Source organism: Lissotriton helveticus, chromosome 5_1, assembly GCF_964261635.1.
Source record: "Lissotriton helveticus chromosome 5_1, aLisHel1.1, whole genome shotgun sequence".
NCBI lineage: Eukaryota > Metazoa > Chordata > Amphibia > Caudata > Salamandridae > Lissotriton > Lissotriton helveticus.
The window spans coordinates 1093043894-1093070418 of record NC_136065.1 but is presented as its reverse complement, the minus strand read 5'-3'; the positions used below and the strand labels follow the sequence as shown (position 1 = coordinate 1093070418).

General features: G+C 42.0%; 1 protein-coding gene across 1 annotated transcript in view; it reads left to right on the top strand.

Moving 5' to 3' along the window:
- The window catches only part of CALHM2 (calcium homeostasis modulator family member 2), a 57183-nt gene extending 36404 nt beyond the window's left edge, over positions 1-20779 (top strand). The window contains exons 2-3 of the mRNA XM_078643698.1: positions 2177-2764; positions 17768-20779. Of these exons, the coding sequence (XP_078499824.1) occupies positions 2222-2764; positions 17768-18184 (960 nt within the window). The 5' untranslated portion in view covers positions 2177-2221 and the 3' untranslated portion in view covers positions 18185-20779. The remainder of the gene's footprint in view (positions 1-2176; positions 2765-17767) is intronic.
- Positions 20780-26525: the final 5746 nt, after the last annotated feature.

Below are 26525 nucleotides of genomic sequence, written 5' to 3'. Positions count from 1 at the left end.
TTCCCAGGACGGGTTGCTTCTTCTCTTGTGAATCCAGGACTGCATGTTCCTCTCACCAGAGCAGTAGGTGGGAAGAATAACCTTATAATAAATGGAGCCACAATCGTTATCTTCTCGGTTCCCAATAGCACCAGATAACAAATACAAGAATAGATATTGATTAATAGGGAACTGATGTGGCAAGGGATTGAGGCTTTTCTTTGGTATCCAGCCAAACCGAAGGCTAAACAACCAGGCTCTACATGTTTTTTTTTTTGAGTTCTAAAAAGGTTGAAGGGTCACATCTGTCTCACCTAATGTAATGTTTGTTTCAGTAAGTAACGTGTATGGTTCGCCTAATACCCATCTCCTCCTAACGTCGCAGAGATAACCTTTTGTTAACGTTAGTTTTTACACTGTTGATATTGCTTTTTCACAAATATATGTGAGGTAATGTTCATTCTCCCTTCATCTCCCAACGCCCCACCTGCGGTGGTTTCTCCTAGCCCCGAGGAAGCAGATTAACTATAATGTGCTAATAATATTGAATAAGTTTCTTTTTCCAGAGGATACATTGAATTGAATGGAAAATGTGGGAGTGGTGCCTTGTGTTCTTCTACTTTGAGGAGGAGGCAATGCCAAGTGTATGATTGCAATAAATATTCTTTAAAACAAAAAAAAAAACGTTTCTAGAGAGATGTCTTCTGGTAGACTACTGGCTTATAAAATCTAAAGTGTTTGCAGCAGGAGAAGGAGAAGAGGAGTAAATTTGCAACAGTAGAGTTTCAAAATAGTAAGGGACTTTCCATCACAATCCTAGATAGACCTTAATGTTCTCTCTCAACGATCTTTAAAATCTGCTGTGTGCAATATTGAACACATAATCTGCCTGGTAGGTCAAGGTCATATTATTATTGTAATTTATTTGTTGATTATATAGTTAACGCCCATATAAAATGTAGGCAAGTTAATACCAAATTATTAAATGCCGTTTATATAAATGAAAACACAAACTAAAAAAACTCGATCAATTAATTAAGTTAACATTTAGTGTTGGAATCCATAACTAATCGGAACTTGGAGTACAGCGCCTGTAGGTCATCCAAGCAATCCACGGTGTCCTTCTCAAGATGTCATAGGCTAACAATATAAGTGTTTCAGTTCCCTGCCTCTCCTGACAACACTGAAGCCTCCTTGATTGAAAACCCTCACAGTGGACCCTCGTTGGATGAAATAATACAAGAGTTCTGTGGACCCACTGTAGCAGATACAGTGAGGAATGGAGGGGTGAAAGCCCCTCCTGCATTTTCTGAAGACCAGCAGCAATTAGAACTGAGCATGATTTTTGCCCAAATCACTGAAATATTTTATTTCTTGAAGGAAGAATTGTGTTAACTGCAGCTGCTGAAAGTACATAATTAAGGGCCTAATTTATATGTTGGTGGTATGTATACTCCGCTGCAACTGCAACAGTGTATACATACTGCCAATATAATAGTCTGCCTGCCCTATTTAGATGCACTCAGAGCCATAGGTTTGGCTAAGGTGGTGACTACTCCAGCACCGCCATGGCCAAACCGCTCCAAAGGCCGGACGGACTATGGTCATCAGACAAATGGCTATATGTTCACCCACTCGCACAATTTGGATTGGCGGACATATAGCCATTGTTTTACTGTACGTCACCTCAAGGCAATCCTTGGCAGAGAGGAACAGTACCATGGTAATAATGTTCCCCTTGCCATGGGAGGAGACTTCCATTTTGGGATTTTGATTTTGAAAATAAAAAAGAAAACTATTTGGTGCAGGGCTGCTTTGGCTTTTTTTTTTTTTATAAATGTAGTGGGTGGTCCCTCCACCAGGGGGGCAGAGTAATTTACTATGTGCCCTTGGCGGACAGGCCATTCGTCCACAATTAAATTAGGCCATAAGATTCATGAGTTTAGGCTTTTTCCAAATATGTTATTTATGTTGAGTTTCACCTACATGAGTAAAATTCTGCAAGTAGTTTAAATAAGCCTAACCATCAATTTGGTTGATTTAATTTAAATCATAGGTAACTTCATGTTATTTGTTGAAATAAAATGTGGTTCAAATAGTCTCTTTATTTAGCAAAGATGCAGAAGTAAATTGTGTGTGCTGTCTAATAATCCAAATATATCACTGGAGAAAAGGTCATCTACTGTTTGTTTTACAGTGTAAAGGAAATTGAAGCTACCCGTGCACTGAATGTGGACTGAAAATGGCTGCGTTGTTGGCAGAAAATTTCAAATTTCTGTCCTTGTTCTTCAAAAGCAAAGATGTGGTGATCTTCAACGGTTTGGTGGCTCTGGGGACTGTTTGCAGCCAGGAAGTGTTTTCGGTGGTCGCTTTTCACTGCCCCTGCTCTCCAGCGAGAAACTACCTTTACGGGTTGGCTGCAATTGGGGTACCAGCTCTGGTCCTCTTCCTTATTGGAATGATCCTGAACAACCACACGTGGAACCTGGTGGCAGAGTGTCGAGGTCGCGGGGTGAAGAACTGCACAGCCCCAGCCACATACTTACTTTTTGGTAGCATTGTGGGACGGGCTATTGTGGCGCCCATCACATGGTCTGTTATTTCTCTTCTGCGCGGTGAGGCGTATGTTTGTGCCCGCAGTGAATTTATCAATCCTGAAAGCCTGCCAGGCTTCCCATTTGAACAAGGACCTCAGACATTGGCGCGGTTCCCATGCAAAGATACTCCAGTAGAAGTTTTGATGTTCAAGGACGAAGTCATCCGAAGATTGAAATATGAATCTCAGGTACTTCTTGCATTGCATTTTGGAGACATATGTTGTTAGAGGGTATATTATGAATCCAGTTTTCCTAACCTACATTAACTAAATGCTGTTTAACACTAAAGTAATATGATCTTGTTTAGCTTAACTCAGATCTGTTTTTTGAATAAAAAATCAGTTTGGATGTCAAAATATTTTGCCATAGAGCTAGAGAGGTAATGCAAAATACAAAGGATGCACACACCTGGCCGCTGCAACACAATACACGCCATCTTTTTAGAAACTTCCCAAACTCCTAACACCAAACTTAGGAAACCTGCTGGAACCTCCAGGCATTAGAAGAATCCTGGCCTCGTCAGCCTCCAAGAGGGAAGCAAAGACCTTTCCAATTAACAAAGCCCTACCATAATCAATTGCAGATCAAATACATTGCTGTCAGTTAGCTGTGTCCCCGAGACCTTCGGGGTATTGAATCAGCTCTCGCCAAAATGATCAAAAGATATATTCTAACTGACCTCTTCACTTACCAGGGAGTTATTTACGAGTGATCAGACAGATGCTTATGACCCATTACACCACTAACGTGTATAGCGGCAGACCTTACTAAATATATGTGAGTGAACTTATTCTTTACCTTCCTATACTCAATCGTACCACGTGTAATATTTGGATGGAATTGTTTTATTCATGTTATCAATTTATACGTTTTATTTGTCTTATGATGCCTCCTTACCCTGTTTTGCACAACTATAGATGCCATGTAATTGTGAAGCGCTCTAATACCCAACGGGTAATGTTTGCGCTATAGAAAACACTGAATAAACAAATAACTAAATAAATAGCACTCAAAAACTCCCAGAAAGGAATTCTCAGAGGCTTACAAGACTTCTGTGTTGGTCTTTACACCGAACCCGCAGGCAATCTACCTCCACTTTTCGGTCAGAGCTGCAGCTGGCCTGGGAAGACTTGTAAGAGCCAATCTCCTCTAAGGACATCCAAACCAATTCTATTCAACTGACCTCTAATAGCGCTGAAAGTCTATAAGCATTCTAAAAATGATTAAGCAGATTCATGACTCGCTAACTTATCTCAAATCCTTTCAAAGATACCGGTCACTTCACACTGGAAAACCCAAAGTCAGCAGTGGCCTGTTTAGGTAAGAGTGATGAGGTAATTATTTAATTTTCCCTCGTGGTCGTCTATTGAATCGACCCTCAACCCTGTTCCACTGCTCTTACCTGCACGGGCCTCACCTGACCAAATTCCCTCCCTCTCTGGCAACCTGGTTTCGAAACCTGCTTAACTAGTTACATCAGAGAGCTTTGCACTGCGAAGAGAAGAGGCCAGAGGGCTTAGAAAAGCCTCTTGATGGCGACTTGGGAATTGTACGTAGAACACTTAACAGCCATTATGGCTGAGGGTGCTCCCTGCTAAAGCTTCCCCTCCAGCATAACTTAGAAAGGCAGTAATACCTGCCTCCCTTAGGCGTGTAGATACTTGTGATGCTACTGACAAAGACTCGGTGCTACAGTATTTTAAACTTACTCCTAATTTGATAGAGCGGTGGAACCTCTGTCTACACAACCTACTAGCTAAATAGCACTACCACCAGACTCCATCCAGACAGTGCCCACCTTCTCCTCCCCCTTCCCATTCCCTGTTCCACCATTGTTCACTTTTGCTAGTCTATTGCTTTTGTTTCTACCCAGCTACTCTAAGCGAACCAGACACATTTATAATGTAAACTTTTTCATTGCAATGAACTTAAAAACAGTACTGTTTGAATTGATATGCCAGAGGTCTCATGTATCTTAATATTAAACCTACATGGCTAGAAGCTCTGTTTGAAATGCTGCTCTTCGAATATGACCAGCAGTAATGTCTGGTAATCTGTTCAAACCACAAAATGTCAATAAAGTTTAAAAAAATAACGAAGTTAGAGAGAAAGATAAATCACAACTACAATATGCTGCAGTTGGATGTCTGTTACGTTACAAACTATTAAATTGTGAGTCATTACATCATAGTAATTACATCGGGGGTACTAGCTTTACGTTGCATCACAAGAACTTTACTTTGCAGGTAAGGATGTTAGTATAGTTTCATAAATCTATAGATGTGTATAAATATGTGCGTGTATATTTTAACACCTATATGCATACACAAATATAGATATATGGGAACATATATATGTAACATCCAATGTAATTTTCAATAATTTAATAAAATAATTTTCAGCTAATCATATTTTTAAATCTGCTCTAATATTTCATTTTTAATTTATATTTACATTAAATTACATTTAACTCTTTGAAATACCAATCCATGATCCCTAAAAAAACTCCTTACTACTACTATACATGAGTACCATGGACCAATGTTTGAGGGTACCATGGACCAATGTTTGAATTTACACTTCCTCATAAGCAAATACACAGTGGTGAAGGAAGGGCTTTTATATTTGGGTTTCATGGACCTATCTTCTGCATTTGATTTGGTTAACCGTTCAAAGCTTTGGTTAATTTTGCGGGATATGGGTTTAGATGCTTCTTTAGTTAATTTTTTAAGTGACCTTCATCAGAACCTGTCTGCCTCCGTTAGGGTAACAAGGGAAGGCAGGTGTACTGGGCAATTTAGTTCAAGAAGGGGGGTCAGACAAGGTTGCATTCTGGCCCCTCTTCTATTCACTATTTACATCAATGCCCTCGAGAAATCATTGGACTTGGCCACACTGGATATCCCGCGTAAAGGCGGATCGGGTATCCCAGTCCTCCTGTACGCGGATGACACAGTCCTCCTCGCACGCACGGGCATGGGCCTACAGAGGTTGTTGTATCACTTTGGTACTTTTATGCAAGCATTGGATTTAAAAATTAACACTTCAAAATCCCATGTAATGGTGACCGGAGCACGGAAAAAGAGCATGAAGGTTAAAACCTTCACGTGCAACGGCACAGAAATATCAAGGGTGCCGTTTTTCTGCTATCTGGGAGTCCTATTTGACGAGAAAGGGAATTGGGGCCCCCAGATGAAGCATAAAAGTCATGTGGCTTTAAGATCTACCACAGCTCTCCTGAACTTCTCTAGGAGATTGAGGGCAAGACCTATGGAGGCAATGCTAAAGATTTATAAGTCCAAGTGTTTGGCAATTGCCTCCTACGGGTCGGACATCTGGGGCTATGTACCATCCCCCGGGATACAAATCGCAGAAAACAAGTTTCTTAGATCCCTTTTGTCACTCCCTCAATCATCCCCCACATTCTCTATACACTGTGAAGTGGGATTGGGCTACGTCTCTGATCACCTGAAAATGGCCCCATTGTTACGTTGGGTTAACACCTGGTTGAACGAGGAGATCACATTAAACCGCCTGATACTGAAGGACTGTGTTGCCCTAGACAAAGCGGACAGAATTCCTTGGCTGTCATATGTTAGAGCGGCATGCGGCAGGTTAGGGCGTCCTGAAATATATTTATCACCACAGGGCATCAGGAAAGAGGACGTAGGGTGGATCAAGCTCAATTTTCGCAATTTGTTGGAGGCAGAGAGGGAGGAGGCAGAACTTAGAAAACCTATGGTGAGATCTATCTATGGCCTATCAACCACTTTAGTGATTGAACCGTATTTGAAGTATGTCACCAAGCCCTTCCATCGCTTTCTTCTGGTCAGATTTCGGTTCATCCTCATCCATCTTACGTTAGGCTTATACCCTAAATGGGGGAAACCAGAAGATACAACACCATGCACATGTGACAGCTTTTCCCCACAGGACACGCTCCACCTAGTGATGTTCTGTGAGCATTACTTGGTGGCTCGTAACTTTTTTTTATATCCAATCCTGAGGGAACTTGGTTTTGTCCAGGTAAGACCTGCCCTCCTACACTTACAAATGCTTGGTTCTGTTCGGGTCACCTACAGCGTAGTCGGTTTTTTGGTGGCAGCAGCCCGTCTGAATAAAAGGAGACTACTGCATTTAAAATTGTCTTGTAAGATTAAAAGGGGGTTATGGTCCTTAAATCAATATACCCCAAAAGGGACTTTGTATGGACTTAAACTGCCGTCGGCCAAGGATTCTTTGATATTTGGTTTTATATTGCATAATTTTTAAACACATTTTTTAATGTATTTTAGGTGTAGGTTTTGTGAAGTGAACTGTAACAACTAAGCATGTATTTAATTTCTAATATACATTTGTAATGTGCGGAAGATGAAGTTTGTACTGCTTTTTATGGTTTTAACTAATCGAAATAAAGAACTTTGACTGACTGACTACTATACTTTACACATTCCTGAAACCTAAAACCTACTTACCACTCTATACACTACACATGCCTGAACCCTAAAAACTTCTTAAGGAACAGAGTCAAGACGGATTTGCATATGGCTGGGTCTAAACTGGGGTGGCGAAGTGAGCTAAAGAACGATGTTGGATTCAACCCAGATCTGTGACTTGGGGTGAGTGTCTGAAAAGTTTCTCCTTGTGTTTGCTTTGTTTGCCCTAAGTTAGTAGGGTATGCCCAGACGTGGGTCCCTTGCTCACTTTTTACTGGATTCAAGCAAGCCTGGCTGATGAGGGGTGTTACCCCAAAATCAGTCAGAGGATGCTTGTTTCCAGGCTAGGGAAGACCTGGCTGGCTAGGCAGTTCGGGCTGGACTGTTCCCATGAGAAACAAGGTCAAGACTGATTTGCATATGGCTGGGTCTGAACTTGGGTGGTGAAGTGAGCTAAAGAATGATGATGAATTCAATCCAGATCTGTGACCGAGGGTGAGTGTCTGAAAAGTTTCAGTGCTCCACCCATCATCTCTGTGTGTTTGCTCCTTACCACCCTTATAGACTACCCATCCCTGAACCCCTAAAATTCCTTACTTCCCCTATACCCTACTCATCCCCGAGCCCGAAAAACTTGTTTGTATTGCACCTATCCCATAACTTTTAAAACTCCTTACCACCCATCTATGCACCACCACCTGGAATCAGAAAAGGGTACGGACTCTGCTTTCTTTGTGCAAATATTTTATTTTCTCATGCGCCTTGGCACCATGACGCCTCTATATATATCGGAAAAAGAAATTCACCTGCTTTGGAAAGTTTCACACAGATTCCTCAAGCAGGGGCCACGAATATATGCAATATCCCATGTTAATTTCCCTAGGAAAGTTTGCTCTCCAGTACGGAAAAAAGGTGAACAGAATTACACCAAGTTGGCAGAAATTTAGAATTTTACTCAGAAGTCGTATTTTAAAAATAATTAGGTTTAAATCCGTTGAGCTACTTTAAAAGAAATTAGCATTTAAAAAGGTGTTCGGTGGGAGGTAAAATACTACATATATCTGGACCACTGGCATCCAAATATGCTTGGATTGGCCTACTTGATGTGGATGGGCGTATCCAGATTGGCTAGATACACCAACATGGAGAAAATGTTGTGGCAGCCTTCACTGGGCTTAGTCCTGAAAAAAAACCATCGAAAGTCACATAATGGGTCATGGTGGGCAGGCAGAGCAGCCCCATTAGTACTGTGGTACTGGTGCCGAAAAATAGAAGGGTCTGGGGTCACAGACCAGACCGTGTGGCCAACCACTATTTTGCAGGCCATATGATGTGCACAATAGCATAACCCACCACCACCACCACTGTATGCTGTGAAGGATGTGCAGATCGGGAGTGGTTGGGTGCCCAAGGGAGGGTGAGAGCAGAGACTGGCCCACCCCCCAAAGGCACTGCAGGAAATAGGCAGTGTCTACTGGGGTTGCTGTCTACAGTGTTTTGGGCGCAGGCCAAACCAGTGCTGTTCCCTTTACTGAAAGCCATGCACAGCAGGGAGTTGGGTGCTTGCGGGGTTTGGGCACAAGGCCTGGCTAGGGGACCAGGTCCTACAGCCAGCCCCCTTGGCTACCCATTGCCAAAGGTAGTGTGCAGTTCCGGTGGGAACAGGTTGTCTGTGGGGTGGGTGTATGCTCTACCAATCGCAAATGTAGTGTTGTGAGACTATGTGTGCTAGGACCCTTACAGATATGGGCGGACTCAAGAGAAGTTATGTTACATGCTGGGAGGTGTTAAAATGTGGGTATTAATGGCTATGACATAATCAGAAGAGTAGGTTGACATTGTAAGTGGAGGAATAAAGACGTACAATCTAGAGCTCCATGTGTGGCATATTTCATTTGTATGCTCCCGGGTTGGGGAGGAAGTTATGAAAATAACATAAATTCACTGAGAAAACCAAGGGTTACGGTGACACTATAGTTCGGTGTTGAAGTGAGATACGAACTAATAATTGAAAGCCAAAAAACGTACTGAAATTCACCTGGTAGAGTTTAGTGAATTAACTGTAACTTGTGCCCTTCTGCACTTCTTATGAACTCACATATTACATCACTCACAACATTTTAATTTACTTCATTGATAACATCACAAATGACATCAGTGATAATGTCACTGATGAACTGCTATTCACATTACTCCATACCATCTTATATCATTTTAAAATTAAAAGATGTTAGTAAAGGGCCTATGGTCATATACAGCATAGAGTTACTGTGTTTTAGATGTGTGGGTGTATACATTGGAGATAATGTAATCCATAGGCGCAAGTAACAGGCTGCACAGTGTAAAAAACAGTGCAATTAATACTCAGTGTTATACAAGGTAAAAGCTGAGCACACTTGATTGTGACTAAAGCCTGTTGCGAAAGCTTCTATTGGCTAGATTTCATCAAATTATGGATTATTGTGGCAAATGCATACCTGTTAACCACTTGACTCAACAATGTGAATTATGTAAAGTCTTTAAGAGAGTGATCCTGTTAAGGTGAATAGAGTGCAAACTCTTTTTTGGAAGGTGTTTGACGTTTAAAAAGGGTGCGACTCCCATTAAAGTCTACGGAGACATTTTGTTAAGTGTGTGAATACCTGAAAACGGGGGTTCCATCCGCCAAAATTGGTTAGAGTTGCTGTGTGTTCCGGGTGGGAATGGGGCATCTGAAGAAAAAAAAAGTGTAACCACCTACTCCGCTCGTGTCATAGTCACTGCTACCATCAGGGAACACCCCATAATGCTCAGCGAGGGCTTTTTATTTGTATTTGTTGTTCCTCATGGTGCCCCAAGAAGGGGCAGTGCACCACCAACCATATCAATTAAAGGGGGTCAGATTTACTATTTTAACTCCAGTGCCACAAACATTGGATAAAGCGAGTATATGAGGGGGCTAGGGGGGGCAGATTAACTACACGAATTCCAATCCCACAAACATATTGGTTCCAGACTCAGGCCCTGACATGCTATCACGGCAGTCAGAAGTCTGGCCGACAAGCAGGCGTTGGTCTGACTGCCCATTTACGATGCGACCGCCAGGCTGTCAGTCGCAAAGTGATCCTTTACATGGTGGCTTGTGCTGCAGCCCAGGAAAAGGGCCACAGCACAAGCCGGTGTGTAAAGGAGCACTTTCTGCACATCCATGCACTGTATGCCAAGCACAATATGGTGCATGGCAGTGCGTGGGGGCACTACATGTGCCCCCTGGGGCACTTTACAGTGGCCCGGAATGGATGGGGGCCTTGTTTGGGGCCCCCACAATCCGTTTCCGACAGCCCTTTCATGGCGGCCTTTCCGATATGAAAAGGCTGTCAGAAAGAGATAACACAATCCCAATGGCGGTGCCTCCCTCTGCACCGCCTCCATTCAGGATTAGGATTCTGACCGCCGCCCCGGGATCACCTCCTGCCAGAGGCGGCCGTCTACCCACCGACCACCTTGGGTCTGACTGCCAGGATTGTAAACACATGCATCTATAATGAATAGTTTGGTTTATATTTATCAATACATTATTGTGGTGACTTTTTGACAAAGCTAAGAAGTCTGTTTTATATATGTTAACGTGCTGTCCCCGGTAAACCCAATAGGCCTCCTTTTTACATTTTGGTGTTCTCATCATTTGAAAATGCTAGTAGGTGTGCCTCTCTTAAAATGTCTTATGGTAATAATATCTCACTTTCGATTTTTTTTTTAATTCAGAAATGTACTAAAAAACCAAAGGTTACAGTTACGTTATAGTGAAAATTAATGATGACATCTGAAATGACGTGAGTCCCTTGCTCACTTTGCCACTGGATTCAAGCAAGCCGGGCTGAAGACGGCTGTAATGCCAGAAACCGGTCCTCGGAAGCTTGTTTCCTGTCCAGGGAAGACATGGCTTGGCAGTTCGGGCTGGACTGTTCCCATGAGGCACGGAGTCAGACTGATTTGCATATAGCCATGTCTGAACTGGGGTGGCAGAGTGGGCTAAAGAACGGTGATGGATAAAACCCAGATCTTTTGACTGGGTGTGAGTGTTTGATTGGTTCAGATGCTCCGTCCATCACCACCCCCTTTTGTACGACATCTGAAATGACGTCATGGATGACAACACTGCATAGTAAGGGTGCAACTTATAGTTACTTCAGTTAACTTTAAAAGTGAATTTCAGTGCTTTTTTTGCTTACAATGTTACGTTTTAACTGATATTTTCACCTAACTGTAACTTTATTTTAACCTCTGTTTTTTTTACCGATACATTTTGCATAGTTGTGGTCGCCAGTGTGTATTTAGACATAAATAAGAGTTTCCATAGAAAGAGAGTTTTTTGTTTTGCTCATAACTTTGTTGTTGTTTGCCAAATCGTCATAAACTTTACAAACAGTGTTCCAGCAAGGGCTGAGAAAAAGAGGGGGAGGTCCAAAAACACTTTTTCCCCCATGACTTTCCGTACAGAACATTAAACAAAGAGACAGAAAAAACAGCTAAACAAGAGCACACCAACTGGCGCAAAAAGCTCGATATTTACCTAGAAAGTGTCCTTTTTTGCAAAGTGGTGTAAATCTGTCCACCAGTTTTAGAGAAATGAAGGGTTCAAAAATAGCAATCTTACTTGTTGCAGGACTCCTGTGAGGGAAAGACATTAAAACAAGCATTCTGATCAGACCCCCCAGGATATAGCGGCATGGAATAGCAAATTTAGCGGCACAAAAATGGAAATTTAGCGGCACAAATATGGAAATTTAGCGGCAATTTTGCGGCATTTTATGTGGCCATTTTTCCTACAACATACACAGATATCTTAGTTTTTTTAGTTATTTAACAACATGAAGCTATGTATATTTGGTTTCTTTACAATGTAGACACTTTGGGGCAGATTTACAAGCCCCTTGCGCTGCTTTTACGCCGCCGTTGCGTCACTTTTGTGACGCAGCGGCGGCGCAAAAGATGCACCATGGTGCGGGGTATTTACTACGTGACGCATCTCCCAGATGCGTCACGTTGCAAAGCCCTGCGCCAGAAGAGGCGTACCATTGCAGGTCAGTTTGTATCTTGCAATAGCCTTAGAGCTGGGTGCCACTGTACCTGCTGCACTAATGATGGCTATACCTATCGCCCCTTTTATTAGTAAGCACGTTAAATAGTACAGTGTATTTTGAACACAACCGGATATCCCACCGGATGCCCGTTCGACAGACCTAACCACTAGAGAAAGAGCAGTCAAAACCGCCAAGTGGGTGTGAGTGTCACTTGTTACACAGTAGCGAACTGCATGTTGGTACTTGTAGTTTCGTTGCAAAATGTCAGCCTGCAAATCGTCTCCGATTTAAAAGCGGGGACTGGTTGAAGTTGACACCCATGACATGGGGCCACTTGACGCCCGTGTTAAATTTCTCGCCTCTAGGATTTTTCCCATGGCTCACTCCCAGGGGGAAATGGTCTGCAATAGGTGAGCTCAACCCTCAGACTTCATCCCTTGTCCAGCGCGCCTCTGCAGATACCCCGTCCCGTGTGCGCCTCAGCTCTCTCGGCTGAGTGGTTCTGTCTGTTTAGCTTGAGGGACAGACATCTCTGCACGGCGCTCCGTCTCCAAGCCAGCGAATAGGGTGACCAACTGGCAATGGTGCAAATTCAGGACGGTGAGTGTAAAAATTCAGGACAAAGGGTCAAAATTCAGGACACAAATTCAGGACAGGAGCTCAAAATTCAGGACAAAACTTCAGGACAATAGGTACGTTTTACAGACACATCAGAGGTCGCGCAATAGTATATAAGTAAGCCCAGCCATTTCCAAACATATTCAACCGTTTGCAAACCTATCCATCATGTATCCTTCCATCTATCATTTCTTTCATCCATCCCTTCATCCATCCCCTCATCCATCCTTTCACTCATCTCCATTATCTATCCACCCTTTCACCCTATCCATCTGTACACTTATCCATCCACTCTTCATCCCATCCATCCATTCACTCATCCATTCAGCCATTTACCCTTTCACCAATCCAGCCATCCTTTCACTTACTAATCCTTCCACCCATCCACTATTTTAGTCATCCATCCTCCCTTTCTCTCTCCATCGACCCTTTCACTTAGCCATCCTTCCTTCCATCCATCCTTTCACCCACCCATCATCCATCCATCCATCCATCTGTCCTTCCCCTCATCATCCATCCTTCCCCTCATCACCCATCCATCCTTTTCCCTCATCATCCATCCATCCTTTGCCCTCATCATCCATTCATCCATCTACCCACCCACTCTTCATCCATCCATCCTTCCCCTCATCATCCATCCATCCTTCCCCTCATCATCCATCCATCCTTTCACCCACCCCCTCATCATCCATCCATTCCCTCATCATCCATCCATCCATCCACCCTTCCCCTCATCATCCATCCTTTCACCCACCCCCTCATCAAACATCCATCCATCCATCCCCTCATCATCCATCCATCCATCCTTCCCCTCATCATCCATCCTTCCCCTCATCATCCATCCATCCTTTCACCCACCCATCCATCCATCCTTCCCCTCTATCCATCCCCTCATCCATCCATCCTTCCTCTCATCCATCCTTCCCTTCATCCATCCATCCATCCTTCCCCTCATCCATCCTTCCTTTCATCCATCATCCATCCTTCCCCTCACCCATCCATCCATCCTTCTCCTCATCCATCCATCCTTCCCCTCCATCCATCCATCCTTCCCCTCATCCATCCATCCTTCCCCTCCATCCATCCATCCATCTCCTCATTCATCATCCTTCCCCTCATCCATCTTTCCCCTCATCCATCATCCAGCTACCCTTCCCCCCATACATCCAGCTATTTAAATTTTCTCTCCATCCTTCCCCTCTCATCAATCCATCCATCCTCTCTCATTATCCATTTATTCAATCTTTCATTCATCCATTCACCCCATATCCTGGAGTACTGAAAGGTGCCATTGCTTGTTTGCCTTCTATGGCCTGTAGTCCTTTTTTTAAATCGGAAAATTGATACTCTGCTAATTCTTTAATCTATAGAATAAAACCATGATTTCATAGTATGCTCATACAGAGCCCAGCGTTTTTGCACTAAACTTCAGCTTTAAGGAGAAGCTTGCTACGATCCAATGCTAAAAATCGTACATGGATGGAGCACTTAGTGCAACATCTTTAAAGCAAGGTCAGACATTTTGCTAATACAATTCACATTAGAGTAGAAGTGCAAGCACATAGACAGTTCCGGGTGTGCATGCTGCAGATAATCTCTCAGCAATGCAAGATTCGAGTTAAAAATATATATATTAACAGATTTAAGGTAGCGTCTCTTTTGTTTTCAATTTAAATTGTTCTCCGTTTCTTTCCCAAATTGACTTGCTGACTGTGTTTAAAAACAATTTGCCAGGTCAGTAAATGAGCCTTCTCACAGGCCTAAGACTCGAAGTTCCTATTCCTGTCACTGCAAACCCTTTCACATTACACTCGAAGGAGAACTGCTCTGTCCGATCCCTGCTCCATCCTCTGTGACAACAACCCATCCCCCCCTCCCCTCCTGTTGATGTGCAAGGTGAGGGCTCCCATTGTCATTCTTGTGGGCCAGGAAGAGGTGCGAACGAGCGCAGTCCCGGGCAGCTCTGAATGACAAAGAGCCTAGACCTTCACACTGCCAGCTGCAGCCGAGCTGCTTTAACCCTCTGACCCCAGTGTCTGTAGATCATCTACAGGTGTGGGGCAACCGGTGCATGTCTTTGGATAAAGCAGACCCCCCAGGATGTAGCGAAAAATGCCGCGATTTCTACAAAAATGCCGATTTTGCGGGCATTTTTGTAAAAATCGCGGCATTTTTTAAAAAGTGCCGATTTCGCGGCAAATCGCGAAATCGCGATATCCTGGAGGGTCTGTCTGATGGGTCACTCCAGCAGGAGCACACGTGCTGTTGTTGGACTGAGTGCTCTGATTGGACGGCCACAACATGAGAAATTTTGTGGCCTCCATTACTGGGCTCGGGGACTTGATCCCAGAGTCCTAAATGCAAATAAACAATACAAGGGGGCATGGTAGGCATACCCTGACCCTGTTGACATTATGGAGGTGTCCCAGGACCCACAGTCAACCCACTGCCATTAACAGCCATTAACAGCTGAAGGGCGTGCAAGGTTGGTCAGACTTGGGGTGTTGAGTGCAGGCCAGGACCTGCGGCAATCCTTATCTTTGCGCATGGCATTTGGCTGTACTTGGCAGGTGATTGACCGTAGATATATCATAATCAAACATTACATTACATTTAAAAAAACAGCGAAAATATACAGAAACAAACAGTGGAGTTAAACATAAGTAAGGTAGTAAGAATTTATCTTAGTTTTTAAAAAAGTATCTTGGAAATTTACTGGAAAAAAACACTACTGCTTTAAAACTAAGAAGACCACTGAAATCCACAAGTTAGTTGTAACTAATTTAAGAACAACTTGCATTGCCATAGATTATATATGTAACTTCTGTGTCTTACCTGTGATATACTGCAGAAGTGCCCAAAGGTTTCCCTTGGCAACCATCATTCGGAACAAATCCCTTATTTACCTGAGATCCAGCAAATCCAGAGATTTTCTTAGCAAAAAACCTGGAGCCACATCTGACACACCTCCGAGGCGACATACAACACTAGAGGACCCTGCCCTTGTCTTGGGGAAAGCCACTCTGTTTAAAATGATGGCACTGCCCCGCTTTTTGTATGCACTTCACAACACCTTACCTTGTCACACCCTCCTATTTTCAGGCAGTTGGCAAGGAAATCTGTACACTACTTTGATATGGGGACCGGCTCGCATTGCCCTCCAAACCAAAAATTGACAAGGGTATGGTACGATGGTGGTATCGCCCTTCCTGATATACAAAAGTACAACTGAGCAGCGCAGCTTATCACAGTTAATCAGTGGGCCTATCTTCCAGAGGGGGACCAACCTGTCATCTTGACAGGCTGGCCATGCCTACAGGGGGTTACCTCAGGGCATTATACATCACTTAATGCTCCAAAGCCTTTCCAATCCCCACAGCAACCACACTCACCATCTGGCACTTGGTGGAAATGTAATGTCTTCCGAGGTGGTATATGTAAATTGACCGCTCCCACTGATTCTGATTTCCTCCATTTGGAGCTGCCTACTGGTGATGGGCTCTGATGTCTTGCTGCAGGGTCGGGGTGGAGGGAGCGGAAGAGTTACAAGACTCAATGTACGTCAGTGGATACTTAATTGTGCTCTGATGCTTCTATGGTTGCAATTCAATGTTAATTTTTTATTGCTTTTTCTTGCAATAAAAAATTCAAAGAAATGTATTAAACTATTTTATAAATAAACAATAAATATTACATGTTTATATTATTTTAACATTAAGTTATATTAATTTATATTTTTAACTATTTTAAATAATGTCATTTATTTTAATGCAACATTATTTCCTATGGGGTTTTATTTTACATTCCAATGTCCATTATTTACTATGAGAGGGTGTTGAAGTACCATGTGTGGTGCTGGCCTTACTCCAGCTCTGAGCTGGAGTAATTTTCTACTGATTTCCTTCCCCCATTTTACTACTAAAAAGTAAACTTACAAGTGTGAGGATCTCCCCACTGTGGAGTAGCTACCATTGGTGCAGCATGTGCAATGGTAACGCGGCCCAGAGCCCTGAGGAGGCCATTGAACCCTGATAATTGTTGTATTTTACAATCTCAACAACAGACAAAAGGCCATTTTTCATTCCTTGCTCGAGAGCCCACTACATTTTTGCTATTCTACTGTCTCACTATAGCAAAGATGGGGGAGGTGGAGATTTACACTAATAGATTTGTGATTAACATTTTGTAGTACTATATGAGTCCTATTGTACTACAAAATACAGTTTGATAATAGGCCCTTTAGTATCTATGATAGTCTGTGGGAGAACCCCTACATGTAAAATCCTAATACATTTCAAATAATGATGGTGCTAGGCCATAAGAAAGAACCTCGGGCATATTATCAAGAAAGGGCGTTACATTATCGTCGCTTTTATCGGCAGGAAACTGCCGATAAAGCGGCGATAATTGGCTTGATAATATGCACTGTGGAATTCCAATCGAAGCCCAGGTTAGATGTCTTCACATTTAACACGGGCTCCAATTGGAATTCCATAGAGCATATTATCAAGCCCATTATCGCCGCTTTAGATGCAGCTTCCTGCCGATAAAAGCGACGATAATGTAACGCCCTTTCTTGATAATATGCCCCCTAGTTTATTTTGCATAAAAATGTCATCTTTAACACATAAGCGTTCCACTGTACTAACTAATCTCCTAGCCGTCAAGAGAAGAAATAATCGTCTTCTCACAAATAGGGTTGGAAAGGGTATCCTGCATGGCTAATGATAGAATGCGTGTGCTTTGGATCCATGTATTTCACATAAGACACTCTAGTATTTTAATCTGGTTGCAAAATCCTGAACACATTAATTCTGCTAGGGACAGTACAAGCATCGAAAATTCATATTTATACAACTGCAAACTTGGATCGTGTATAGAAAGACTGATTAAGGATCATTTGGAGAAAAACTCTAAGTAGAAAATTGTAGCTTTTGTACTAATTATTGCAGTTTAGTAGTAAAGCTGCTATTCACGATGTAGATTAGTGATAGGAGAGGATGTTTTTATGACAATAATGAGTGGGGGCGATTGTATTTGATCTAACTGAATATATGGTTGTTTCTTTTTACAGCTCATTGGATGGATGCTTCTTGCAGCGATTGCTGTTGCGGTCTTCCTTGTTAAGTGCCTGCAGCGGTGTTCTTCTCCTCTGGGCTACCATCAGGAAGCTTATTGGTCGCAGTATCGCTCCACTGAGAGCGAGCTATTCAGTCGCACGGCCAATGTGCATGCGAAGATCCTAGCGGCCAGTAACGTCAAGCAGTTCTTTGGCTTTGTGGCTCTGGATAAAGATGAGAAGGAGTTGATCCAAGAAAATCCACTGAATGAGGTCCAATCAAGCCCGCAGTGGAACGCCATCACTGGAGTTTACCTCTACAGAGAAAAAAATGGCATCCCACTGTACAGCCGACTCCATAAGTGGGCAAAAGGGCTCATTGGAAATGGGACAGACCTAGAGTACAAGGAAACTGCACTCCTTGCAGTATGAAAAAACTTATAACAGTGCGGATCCACCACTGAAAATTAACAATATACTCCGTGCACTTTCCAGGAATTGCATTTGTGTGGCCATGAGCAGCAAATCCAACACTTGATTCTAAAGCAAGGTTTTACAAAATTGCACCACTATGCTCGGCAAGGGAATCAGATGAGAACAGCTCAAGAGAGTCAAAATAAAACAAACAAGTCAGGTTTCATGTTTATGTTCGATTGTTAAGAATTTGGCATTCCTTATTTAATGTTCTCGAAGCATAGTGACCTACAGAGGTTGTTTCTGCCATGAGCACTAATGACAAGTCTGAAATCAGTGCCCGTGTTATCAGTTAGGGATACATGGCAAAAGGTCAAGCAAGTGATAGTCCCTTTCTTTTCTACATACAGTGGGAAGCCATGGAGATACAAAATAGACAACGTACGACAAAGAAATTATTATAACATATTTTGAATTCAAACTTAGCAAGTTTTAGAACTGCCTGTACTATACTTTGAGAGATGAGTTGCTGTTCTAAGTATGAATAGACACATCTTTTTTGGTTTACCCAAAAAAATGATTTAAAATATCTCTATTTCTTAGTGAATTCTCACGGTGGCTTTTCACCATTTCATATAGAAAGTAAGTGCCATGGTCACAAAAAAATGAGAAGGTAATGTGGGAAACTCAAAATACCCTCGGAGGCTTGGGCAAAATCAATATTATCGGGTAAGGGTAGATGAAGATGGCCGCCGAGTAGCAGCCCTCTCCAAGAGCTCCGGAGTTCAGGATAACCAAACAGGCTAAATCCTCGAAATAACCCTTGCCATCCAGCCAAGCACACACCAATTTTGCAGGAGCAAATAGCTGGCAACGAGCTGAATATTGCGGCGAAGTCTAGGTGTCTTACCTATTGTGAAGGAAGGAGGCGGCAAGCAAACCGGAGAACAGACTGCAAGCATCGGGGCTGCCGACACCAGAGTCGACAAAAGATCCACACTGGAAGAATATCCTGCCCTGGCTGAAGAGATTGGGATGCGAACGTGCGGAGAACCCTCTGGAGGAAGAAAGACCGGAATGCCACTAACGATGTCCCCAGGCGCCCGAGCCTCCACGCAAGAGCACACTGTACCCAGGTCCGATTAAGGAGGCAGCGAGCAAGCGGAGCAATCCCAGCGACCGGCATAGGGAAAATCTGCACGGGCTGAAAGAAAAGTAGCGCAATGATTACGGGTATGTAATCGAACGCCCGTTTTGCCACCACGAGTCAAAACATCAAGAATTGACACAGAGGAAGGGGAAATAATAATCGGAAGATGCTCAGCCTCGGCGTGCCTGACCTTAAAATGGCGGCCGCCGAGGACATCCAGCATAGTGATCGAATTTAGTAGCCCTCCCTCCTTTGTGATGTAACAGCATGTCCCAACCAGCGCGGCAAACAGCAAGTAATACACTTCATAAAATCGCCAGAATTGGAGATAACTGTAGAGCTGAGCCCCGAGACGCCTGAACTTTACTTTATTTATTTTAACTTTATTCTAACTCACCCCTCAATGATGAATATGCAGTTCTAATCTGCACACACTCCAGAACAGCGTATACAGGCATAATTGAAGGTGTCCAAAGCGAAAATATTTTCAAGTATGTAGATTAGTGGCCCAAAATGGTAGCATCAATTAAGAGAAAAGGAAAAAGGACCACTAAAGACCCCCAAGTAGCACTATGTAAAGGCAAGTGAAAGAGGACTACACAACAACAAAAAGAGAGGAAGGCAGAAAGTTCTCAGAGAAGACTAGCAAAAACGACGGCCATCTTGAAACATGTTCAAGGTAACAAAAAGAAACCATTCTCTAACCAAATAAGGAGATTACTGGAACTTTCATCACAATTAATAAATAAGTAACTACTTTTCTGTAAAATTCTACTCCCCCGGCCTCTAAACTATCATGACGGACGATTACCTAGAGCCAGGAAGCATGAAAACCTACATAATAAAGTACCCCACCAAAATGACCAAGAATGCATCTAAAAAATTGAAGCATAACCTACTGAGGAAAAACCCGGACATACTGATATCTGACCCTACTAACAACACAATGAACACAGTTAATGGCATTATCATTAATGACATGATATTCTTTACAAGAATAACGGCTAAATGGCGCGTTGCCATTGTTAATACGCTCAACATAAAAGCAATCAACAAAATACCTCATGGCATAAAAATTATGACCAACTCATCACCGAGATACTGGGTTTTGCAGAACCGGTACTGAACCGGTAACCCAGCGGTGCCCGGGGACACACCCAAAGACCTCGAGTCTTTTCCTGATTCAGACCACAGAAACTCAGAGTCTTCTAGGTGAAGTCAAGGATCGATTTTATTGGCTGCAACCAAGGTAACAAGTGTCCTAGAAGTACAACACACGGGAAGTATATTCTCAGGAGACTGCTCGAATTCACAAAACCAGGCTTCTCTTTTTATACAAAATATTCAGCTTCAGGCAAACATTCTTGAATTTACAATATACTATTCACATACTTTAGTTTGCAAAGAAAAAGCAGAGTCATGGTGACAAGCCCATATTTCACTTCGTCCAGCCCACAATAAATTACCCGGCAAGGTCCAGTATTTCCATCAGATATCAGTGGACCCCTAATAAAAACGGGCTCCTCCCCATCATAAAGCAAGTGAGAGAAAAGAGCAGGGACAGATGTGAGCAAGATTCGGCAGGGTGTGTGTGCGATAAAAAGGTTTTATGGCTTGTTGAGCCTTGATGCTATCTTGTTCGGCCACTGGAAGAGAAACTGACCTAACAGGTTCGGCCTGGGGCAATGGTTCCAACTTGCACAGGTCATAGGAAAGTCGATTAAGGTGTACGTGTCCTTTTGGAATCAAATTTAGCTGGATTATAAGCCTATGTAAAGGGCAACTCACAAAATGGCTGCCATACATAAAATGGAAGCCGAGGGTTCAGAACGATAATGGCGATTTCGAGGTGAAATCGCCACTCGAATATGATGAAAATGCTTGTACATGGTGTACTCGTCATTCTCGGTCTTTTGATACTAAATTCGTCATGTTACGATGAAGTTTTTATTCTCGAGTCCAGAATTATTACACGAGTCCAGAATTTTCAGAACCACAGCATTATCATTAATGACATGATATTCTTTACAAGAAGAACGGCTAAATGGCGCGTTGCCATTGTTAATACGCTCAACATAAAAGCAATCAACAAAATACCTCATGGCATAAAAATTATGACCAACTCATCACCGAGATGCAGAGCAGACCTCTGCATAACGTTATACAAGACCGGAATAGTTCTGATTCAAGCCTCTAACATCGAACTAGAAGAATTTGGTAACATATTCTCAACGTTAAAAAGGCAAACAGAGAACTCAAGTCAGGAACAACACCTGAGTCAATTAGATATCAATACAGACCACGGGGTAATTACTAACACAGTCATCACAATAGTTAGTGAACCTCAGGAGCCACAACTGCCCACACAAGTAGTAGGATCGTGCGAATTTGGAAACACGTCGTTCGAAGAGGTCAATAACAGATCAGAAATATCTACACAGCGGAAGGAAAACGTAACAGGAAACAACATAGGAAATCAAAGAGAGGAAACATCACCCCGCCTCAATCAAAGGGCTGCTCCAACGATAAGGATGAACGCTGAAGACAGCGAAATGCAAGACAGAGAAGACTCCTCTCCAGCTGTACCTCAGTATACTCCAGCTCAAAGGTATTCGAGAACGACAAGAAATGCATCTCTTCCAAACAGGGTATTAATTGCACAAAGCTTGGACAGCACATCCAACAACACAAATAAAAGAGAATCAGCCAACCGAACCAATTTCAAAAAGAAAAAGACCCAGATGAGGAGATCAGAGCTAAAAAAGAGGAACACTAAATATCAATCTCGAAAAAAACAGGGGAACAAACTCAACACACCACCCCAGACCCTGAGAGATATCAAAAAACTTCAAACAAAAATGGACAAAATGGCACAAGTCACGACAAGATCTTTGCATGAGATGGAAAAATTACATGAAGCTTTAGACAGCACCCACAAGAAAATTGAGCACATCATAGATTTAATGTATAACGCACAAAGAAAGAATAAGGTGACTGCGATGCCATTATCAAACAGGCGTAATCGACCTGACAGGAAACGTAATGACTTAACTGAAGAAGAAACCCTATCATTACTTCAGGAGTATGAGGAAATGGAAAGCAGGATAGGGGAGGTAATCAGAACAGTACAGATCAATACCAATAGAACATCAAGACAGAATGATAGGAAACCCAACTTTAACAACTTACAACAAATACATATAAACACAGAACCGCAAAACCTAAACATAAACAACATTGGGAATTCACTAAAAGGTCTTCTGATCAACTGTAGATCTGCTACTAAACATGCATCAGACATAGCTGACATAATCATTAACAAGGAAATTGATTTAACAATCCTCACAGAAACATGGCTATCGGAATCATCATCTCCGGTCATGGACTTACTAGTGCCCCCTTCATATAACATTATAAGACTGGATAGACCAAAAAAAACAGGAGGCGGCCTAGCCTGCATACACCGCTCTAACATAGAAGTAAACCATATCCAATTGGAACCACTCAAATCCTGTGAATACCTAGGTCTAAATATAAGATCGGCTAACAACCAAAGTTGCAACTTGCATACAATTTATCACCCACCAGGTAACAATATTTCTTTTATTGAACAACTAATGGAGATCATTACGTCAAACACTAACACCGACGCAAATAATATATTCTTAGGGGATTTTAATCTGCATTGGAATGACAACAATGACAAACAGGTCAACACTCTTAAAGAGTTCTTAACCGAGCTAAACCTATCTCAAGCATGCAGACAGCCAAATCATTCGAAAGGAGCTACGTTGGATTGGATAATCTCAAAAAAAGAGAATACGTCAATCCTATCAATTGAACCTTGCGACTTGTCGGATCACCATGCCATAACATTCCTGATTCCTACATGGAAAAAGAATAAACACTCACAACCGAAAAAAATATAAAATGGATACGGGACACAAGAGAAACGAACTTGGAACTCCTAATTGATAGATGCGAGAAGGCCCTGTACCCACCTAACAACTTGCAGAATGTGAATGATCTAACAGACCCCTACACTAATTCAATAAAGGATATAGTGAATACCACTATGCCTCTGAAACTGAAAAAAATCACAGAGAAGGACAAAAACCCATGGTTTAACGGTACACTGAATGAGGAAAGAAGGAAATTGAGACAAGCAGAGAGAAAATGGAGACAACACCCATCTTCTCCCGAACTGAAAACTCTCAGAAAAACCAGAAAAGAATACAATAAGAAGATCTTCAACACCAAAAAAGAATTTATAAGAGCAGAACTAGATCTCGCCAAAAACAGACCACGGAAACTTTTTGAAATTTTAAAACAACAATCCAACAAATTTGCCAAATCTTCACAAGAAATCACAAAAACACAGCTAAGCTGCGATGAATTCTCAACTTTCTTCACCAACAAAGCCAATTCATTGGAAAAAGAGCTTAGGAGCGCAGCGGACATCCTTGACACCCAAAGACCCACAACGAACAACACCAACTCTAGCAACTCAATAATTAAAGAGGTCAAGACGAAAAATAAGGCCCACTGGGATACATTCAAGTTGTTGGACCAGATTAACATCACCAAAATGCTAGTAGACATCAAACCGAATAACCATTATAATGACCATCTCCCATCAAAATTCACGAAAGAAATCAGCCACATCCTGATTCCTATATGGACAAAAATGATTAACGCCTCTCTCTCACAAGGGATTCTTCCGGAATGTCTAAAAACCGGACAAGTAGTCCCCATTATCAAAAAACCGACTGCGAACCCAGCTGATCCGAATAACTTTCGCCCAGTGACCAACATCCCTATTCTTGCCAAACTAATAGAGAAATGTGTACAAAAACAACTTAGCAAACACATAGACAATTTCTCCCTATTGGATGAATGCCAATCGGGTTTCAGAACAGGTCACAGCACGGAAACAGCAATCCTACATATAGTCGACGATGCTCTACAGGCCCTAGACCAAAAAAGATCATGTCTACTCATCCTCCTAGACCTGTCCTCTGCATTTGACACGGTTAATCATGAAAAATTGCTGAACAGACTCCAGGACAGGATGGGAATACCGGACAATGTCTTGAATTGGTTTGATTCCTTCCTCAAAAATAGAACGCAAAGATTCCTGATCAACCAAAAATTATCGACTTCATGTCCTAACACGATTTGAGTTCCCCAAGGATCTACATTATCTCCTTCATTGTTTAACCTGTATATCGAACCGCTTACAGAAATTCTTCGAAATTCAAAAATAGCCTTTCATATGTACGCGGATGACACACAACTATACATTAAAATCGCATCTGTGGAAGACATCAAGATAATGAACGAGGCTTTACAATCAACATTACAATGGTTAACAAGCAATCATCTGAAGCTAAACACCCAGAAAACAGAATTCCTACTAATCTCACCGCTTAAGACCCGCACAGAGTCTAAGGAATGGTAAAAAATGATCACTGCGCTTAACTGCACCCCTACGCTAGTTGAGTCGGCGAAATCGCTTGGCACACTCGATGAGAACCTTGATATGAAAACCCACATCAAATCAATGGCAAAAAGTGCCTGTTACCATTTGAACTACATCAGAAAGATGAAATCTTACATCTCTCAGGCGATCTTAAACTAGCAATCCAATCCTTGGTAATCGCGAGGATTGAATATGGCTGCACAACTTTAGCAGGCCTACCCAAAATCTCCACAGCTCCACTAAAAGCATGCCTCAACGCAGCCGCAAGAATGATCAGCGAGTCGAGAAAGTTCGACCATATCTCTCCACACTTGAAAGCATTAAACTGGTTACCGTACGAAGCCAGAATTCAACTAAAAATGGCATGTATCACCCACAAAGCGCTTCACTACAGGACACCTAGCTACCTGGCCCAGAAAATTGAACTATCTGGAGGAATCAGACCAGCGAGGAGTGCCAAGGAGTTAGTACTGAAACCACCCATCTTCCGGAAGAAGAAAACCTATGATAGAGCTTTCTCAGGAGCAGCACCCAGAATCTGGAACTCTCTCCCACCAAACATTAGATAAATAACACACACAGAATCATTCAAGAGGGAATTAAAAACTTTCCTAATGAGCAAATACCTTCCATAGATGAGTCAATTCGTTTGAAGCTCCATGTTAGACCATGGTAACTGTATTCTGTTTAATGAGCTGTACTTTTTGACGGTACTTAACCAAGCATAGTTCTATTGTAGAAAACTGTATCTGTTGGAATATGCTTGATTGTATCTAATCTACCTCACTCATTGTAAAGCGCTCTGATACCCAAGGGTCTTGTTCGCGCTATACAAAACTCTCTAAATAAATAAATAAATAAATAAGGTGTGCCAGCAAGGGATTTCACTTAAGCAATTTTCTTTTGACTTATGTTTAACAAATGAATTAAGTTCAGTTATACAAAATCTTGAACCAATAATGTAACAAATCACAGCACTTCTACAATCATGCACAAATTGATCAAATCAATTATAATAAGTGCTGTATTCCACAGTGATTTTGTATATTGATATTGATTTTGGAATACAGCACTTATTATGTTTGATTTGGAATGGTTGTTTTATACACATGAATTATAGGTTTTTATAATGATTTGCCTTTTTTCATGTGTTTGCTTGAGATTCGTTTTCATTATGATTGTACCCTTTTCAATATAAATTGTTATAAGAAAATACATTTTTTGACTATACGATATTCCTGTGTCTGTTTCTTTTTCTCTTTCTTGTTCCTTCTGATTTGATCAATTTGTGCGTGATTGTAGAACTGCTGTGATTTGTTACATTATTGGTTCAAGATTTTGTATAACTGAACTTTATTAATTTGTTAAACATAAGTCAAAAGAAAATTGCTTAAGTGAAATCCCTTGCTGACACACCTTACCCGATAATAATGGTAACCAAAAGGCATGACTTTGGAATTGTATGCTCCCTACATGTGTCCAATACACAGATATTTACACAAAAGGTTCCCATGCAGAGCGATGGAAGTGGTGAAGATAGACAGGTGCTAATGGGACTTTTTACTTTCATGTTTGTAGTTTGAAATCTTGTTGCGAACAGCCCAATTTTGGGATTTTATTTTTGCTTGGGATCCTGTATGATACATGTATGAAAAATGCACTGATCCAGATTTTAAAAAAAAAACACTTTTGATAATGTTTGTATTAAAAAGCCAAATAAGAAATAG